The 6118-nt window shown below is 36.3% G+C and overlaps 1 protein-coding gene across 2 annotated transcripts; it reads left to right on the top strand.

Moving 5' to 3' along the window:
• Positions 1 to 1480: 1480 nt before the first annotated feature.
• GLR3.3 (glutamate receptor 3.3) lies at positions 1481 to 6114 on the top strand. Of its 2 annotated transcripts, none has more exons than XM_086256012.1 (7): positions 1481 to 1603; positions 2039 to 2430; positions 2567 to 3912; positions 4026 to 4303; positions 4706 to 4737; positions 4838 to 5244; positions 5367 to 6114. In XM_086256012.1, the coding sequence occupies exons 2-7, from the start codon at positions 2145 to 2147 to the stop codon at positions 5835 to 5837; spliced, it is 2820 nt and encodes a 939-aa protein (XP_086112138.1). In that variant the 5' UTR covers positions 1481 to 1603; positions 2039 to 2144; the 3' UTR covers positions 5838 to 6114. The 2 variants fall into 2 exon arrangements, with proteins under 2 accessions (XP_086112138.1, XP_086112139.1); XM_086256013.1 differs by lacking the exon at positions 1481 to 1603 and adding an exon at positions 1787 to 1904.
• The last annotated feature ends 4 nt before the right edge of the window (positions 6115 to 6118 follow it).

Here is a 6118-nt window from a genome sequence, read left to right as displayed (position 1 = left end):
ATGCTTGTAAGCCTTGGTCGATTGTACTGCATCGATAGGATGCTTGTCATGCAGCCTATACTAATTTATTCTAATTTAATAGATATATATATATATGTGTTTATAATTTATATAATAGATTTCATATAAACTAATTAAAAATAGGGAGACTTAGAGTTCAGTCCATTTTATGAGATTTTCTTATACTAAGACCGATAGTGATTTAGGGTTTTTAATTAAGTCTTTTTATTTTTCATCTTTGACGGCTTTATGTTAGGTTTTAACTCCAAGATTTTGGGCTCTGACCAAAATCTCGGAGTTAAAACCTAACATGCAGCCTTTACAAATACTACTATACACCCTAGGAAGGGAAATACCCTTCAAATAGGGAGAAATACCCTTCAAATCTGGGAAAAACTTTATTATGAATTAAAATGATTTTCTTATAAATTTTAAAACACCCCCGGTTTTCATTTAAAAACTGTTTTTCTAAAAAACCTAAGCCTAATTATCTCTTAAAAATATCCAAAACCCTAGACACTATATCATATTCTAAACTTTATACCCTATACCTTATATTCTAAACCCTATACCATACTATACATAAACTATAAACTATATAAAGTTAATAAAGTTATAAACTATATACTATGTAAACTATTTAAAATTATAAACTATATACTATGTAAACTATAATAAACATATACAAACATATATAAACTATAATAGGATCGAGGTTTGATTTACTCTATAATAGGTATTAAAACCATATATAAATTAATTAATATATATTATAAGTGGTAGTTGATTCGGTTAAAATTGAAAATTTCAATAAGAGAATCAAAACTGAACAGCTCAATGAAAAAAATCAAACCAAATCGACCGGATCGATTTATTTCTATTCAAAATTCGATTTTTCGGTATTTTTGTGCACCCCTAAATATTAATACAAAACTGACCAAAGGCCTCTCTTTTCTCTAAAAAAAAAAAAGGTTCAGCTTTAAATTTTTTTAAAGAATTGTTTTTTTGAAGTACGTAAATGAAAATTGAAAGCCATTTTAAAAAGTCTATACAATGATTTTTCAATCATCTTAGCATAAACAGATCCAAAATAATTTTCTCATGTTCTTCTATAAATTAATTTTGTGTAATTAATCGAGGAAAATTAGTTAAGTTTTATCCTCAATTCAGGAATTCGATTGTGAAATATGGAAAACCAAAACTATTTTAGAATGAAAATTGAAGGCACGTAACAAATCAAACTTTACGCTTTACCTAAGCAAGATTAACTTTACAAGCTTTGTCTTCACAAAGTGAACATTGCCAGTTTCCCACTTGCCTTTAGCAGCTTCTGGCATTCTGCAGCCCCACGTGAATTTTCACTTTTCACTTTATTATTCTGTTCTCTTCTTGACATTTTAACCACTTAATTTTCACGTTTATAATGTTATTTTTTCGTTATTATTGTTATTTATTTATTTATTTATGGGCCTCTTCCTTCCAAAATCCAAACCCATGTAGCCACTCTTTTTCTGCAGAAAGCAAATTCCTTGATTGGGCAAGTGGTAGTAGTACTACTCCTACTCCATTCATGAATGGATTCATAACTGATTTCGCTTTCCAGGTGCGTTTGTCTTCTTGGTCTGTCTGAATTGACAACCTCTCTACTTTTTTTTTTTTTTTTTAGCTTCATCAGATAAAAAAGTAATACTTAGCTTCATGAAATGAATGAGCTTTTGTTAGTATCAATACACTTCACACAGACATAGTTATTCGATATTGATTGTAAATTTTTTTCTCTGAACAAACATTCTGATGAGATTGTGTGCTAGGGATGTTCACTATTTTTGCCTATTGCATTTGGTTAATGAGAGTGAGACAACCCATGAAAGAAATGGAAATTATGAGAGTCCTCCCCTCGTTGTGTACTTAATTACTAGTTAGTTATTAACTACTTTTAAAAAGGTTTCTCATCTACTGTCCAGAATGTGGTTTTGGGTTTTGCATCTTTAATCTAGTTTTTGCACGCTTATATTGTTTGGTTTAAATTGCTTCCCAGATAATACAATGCTGTGCTCGTCTCAAACTTAGACCTCTAATGGGAAATTCTTCATACTCATGAATCAATTGTGATCCGCGCCGGAATCAGCTTCAGCATAGAGAGGATGTTGTGCTGGTCATTTGAGATGAATTTCATTTGGTTTCTTCTATTGCTGTTTCTGTATCGTGGGGTGTTCTCATTTGGGTCTAGTAACAATGTTTCTTCGAGACCAGCTGTTGTCAATATTGGAGCTATTTTCACCTTTGACTCTACGATTGGTAGAGTTGCCAAGATTGCTATTGAGCAAGCAGTGAAAGATGTCAACTCCAATTTTAGCGTTCTCCATGGGACCAAACTTTCTGTAAAAATGCAAGATTCCAATTGCAGTGGGTTTCTTGGAATGGTTGAAGGTACTTTATCTTCTACTTCTTTCCTTTGATTTTTGGTTGGTTGTTTGTGTGGTTTCCTTGATTATCATAGTGAGAATTCTTTTTTAGAAAGTCCATTAATCATCATTAGCATGCTAATAATTGTGTTAAATTACAGCTTTGCAATTCATGGAGAGTGATATCGTTGCCATTATAGGCCCACAATCTTCTGTAGTTGCCCATATCATATCCCATGTTGCAAATGAACTCCAAGTTCCTCAATTGTCATTTGCAGCCACAGACCCAACTCTCTCATCCCTTCAGTTCCCATACTTTGTTAGGGCAACACAAAGTGATTTGTATCAAATGACTGCAGTGGCTCAAATTATTGATCATTATGGTTGGAAAGAGGTTATTGTCATTTTTATTGACGATGATTATGGACGTAATGGCATGTCAGCTTTAGATGATAAACTTGCAGAGAGGCGCTGTAGAATTTCCTACAAGTTGGGAATTCCCCCAGGATCGGGAGCTAATCGGAGTGAAATCATGGATCTTCTTGTTAATGTTGCGTTATTGGAATCTCGAGTTATAGTTCTTCACGTGAATCCTGATTCAGGTTTCATAATTCTCTCTGTGGCACAATATCTTCGAATGATGGGTGATGGGTTTGTATGGATAGCTACAGATTGGCTGTCATCTGTCTTAGATTCAACTTCTCCTCTTCCTTCTGAGACCATGGATTCATTGCAAGGAGTCCTTGTTTTGCGTCAACACACACCAGATACAGATAGAAAGAGGGCCTTTTTCTCTAAGTGGAACAAGCTAACTGGTGGTTCTTTGGGACTGCATTCTTATGGGTTCTATGCTTATGATTCTGTTTGGCTGGTTGCTCATGCTATTGATGCATTTTTTAACCAGGGTGGGATTATTTCATTCTCTAATGATTCTAGGATAAAATCTGTAGAAAAAGGTAGTAGTCTTCACCTTGAAACAATGAGCATTTTTGATGATGGACCACTCCTGTTGAAGAACATTTTGAAAAGTAATCTTGTTGGTTTGACAGGTCCTATTAAGTTTGATTCAGATAGGTCTCTTGTTCTTCCAGCATATGATATTATTAATGTGGTTGGAACTGGGTTTCGACGAATTGGTTACTGGTCCAACTATTCTGGGTTATCAACTGTACCCCCTGAGATGCTTTTTTCAAAGCCACTTAATCATTCAAGTGCAAACCAACTATTATACAGTGTTATCTGGCCAGGGGAAACATCATCAAAGCCCCGTGGTTGGGTTTTCCCAAACAATGGGAAACAATTGAGAATTGGTGTGCCCATTCGGGTCAGTTACCGGGAATTTGTATCTCAAGTTCGGGGAACTGATATGTTTAAGGGTTTCTGCATAGATGTATTCACAGCTGCTGTAAATTTGTTGCCATATGCTGTTCCATATCGATTTATCCCTTTCGGAGATGGTCATAAAAACCCAAGCTACACTGAGCTTGTCAATTTGGTCAGAACGGGTGTGAGTACTATATTTTACATTTGATACTTCAAATTTAAATCATAAAGGGCAAATTATATTAGCCAATGTGTGTGTGCGCGTTCATTGGCTAATTTTCTCATTACTTCTTGCAGGTCTTTGATGCTGCTGTTGGCGACATTGCCATTGTCACAAATCGAACGAAGATTGTGGATTTTTCACAGCCATATGCTGCATCTGGACTTGTTGTAGTGGCTCCATTTAAAAAATTGAACTCTGGTGCATGGGCTTTCCTTCGACCATTTACTCCATTCATGTGGATTGTCACTGCTACCTTCTTTCTTGTTGTTGGTATAGTTGTGTGGATTCTGGAGCATAGGATAAATGATGAATTCAGGGGTCCGCCTAAAAAGCAACTCATGACTATCTTGTGGTAAGTTCTATAGTTAATATATATCAGGTTATATGCTAACTTGTACAAAATGTTTACCTATTTAGCTTTTCCTTTCTTCCGTAATGTGACCAATACTGGAATACCCTGGACCCAAGTGACAGAAAGTGCATGCGTGGTATTGCTTATTGTAAGAATTTTGTGTGTGTGCGCGCCCGTGTGTGTGCGTGTGTGTGTAAAGTCTCTTGCCTCCGTTTGTGAATCTGTGGTGCCAAATCAGTAGACTTTTCTCCCCTAGTTCACGAACCATCTTGTGAAGGGGATTCTAGAACGTGATGTGTTTCCTTAGGTTTGTAAGTTTAGTCAGCATCTAGGTCCATATCATTTTCCCCATTTTCAAAATAATTTTTTCTGATACATGTGTTGTTTGTGTTACCTATGCAGGTTTAGCCTCTCAACTCTATTCTTTGCCCATCGTAAGTGAGACTTAGATTATTGCATCAGAAAATCTGGATTCTGGCTTAGGTTTTGCAACATTTTTCATTTTCTAACTTGGTCCTCTGCTCCTTTCCGCAGGAGAGAACACTGTGAGCACCCTTGGTCGTGTAGTGCTAATTATATGGCTCTTTGTGGTTTTGATAATCAACTCAAGTTACACTGCTAGTCTGACATCAATCCTCACAGTGCAGCAGCTATCTTCTCCTATTAAGGGAATTGAAAGCTTGAAAAATAGTGACGAGCCAATTGGGTATCAAGTGGGTTCCTTTGCTGAACATTATTTGAGAGAGGAAATTGGCATACCCCAGTCCAGGCTCATGCCCCTTGGGTCTCCTCAAGCATATTCTCTGGCGCTCCAGCGTGGCCCTAAAAAGGGAGGTGTTGCTGCTGTGGTTGATGAACGTGCTTATGTTGAGCTCTTCCTCTCAACGCAGTGCAAATTTAGGGTTGTAGGTCAAGAGTTCACCAAAAGCGGCTGGGGTTTTGTGAGTCTATTTTCTTAGAGCATTCTTTCTAAAAACAGGAGCCTTAGATCTTTTAGATGATAGCCTATTGTAAATAAGGAACGCAAACTTTTGACCTGTATTTCTTTTCTTTGGCATGATAGGCATTTCCACGGGACTCTCCTTTAGCTATTGACATGTCAACTGCGATTCTACAACTATCAGAGAATGGTGAGCTGCAAAGGATCCATGATAAGTGGCTGATGCAAAGCACTTGCAGTTTAAAGACCAATGAAATTGAATCAGACCGGCTTCAACTTAAAAGTTTTTGGGGCCTCTTTCTCATATGTGGAATTGCTTGCTTCATTGCTCTCTCTATATATTTTTTGCAAATTGTGAACAAGTTACGCCGTTCTGAACCCCCACAGACTAGTCCAGGCAACCCACGATCTGGGCGACTACGGAGATTTTTATCATTAATTGATGAGAAGCATGACCACTCCAAAAGTGGAAGTAAAAGAAGGAAAATAGTTAGATCATTGTCCGACAATGATAAGGATGGCAAGTCGGGGTGGAATCCCAAGAAGAAACAAACAGAAATGACTGCTAGGAGCGACACTGACTCCATCAATTAACTCATTCATTGGATCATCGTAGTAGTTATGTCGTTACGTGTAAGTTATCATCTAAACCATATCTAAGCATTGTTAGCTGTTAGTATTACTCAGAATCATCTAATATATTCTAGGAGCATATGCTGTATCCATATTTCTTCACTGAATTTACACGAATTCAGTTGCTAATGTAAAGCCAATGTTAAGTATATAATCTGCCTTATCTCTTCCTCATCATTATTATCATGTATATGTAATATTCAGATTCAAATTTGAGTTTGTATTTCTTTATGTTTCATATT

This window comes from Dryas octopetala, chromosome 9 (assembly GCF_963921425.1).
Source record: "Dryas octopetala chromosome 9, drDryOcto1.1, whole genome shotgun sequence".
Taxonomy (NCBI): Eukaryota; Viridiplantae; Streptophyta; class Magnoliopsida; order Rosales; family Rosaceae; genus Dryas; species Dryas octopetala.
The sequence above is the reverse complement of the archived record's forward strand: the minus strand, read 5'-3'. Positions and strand labels throughout refer to the sequence as shown.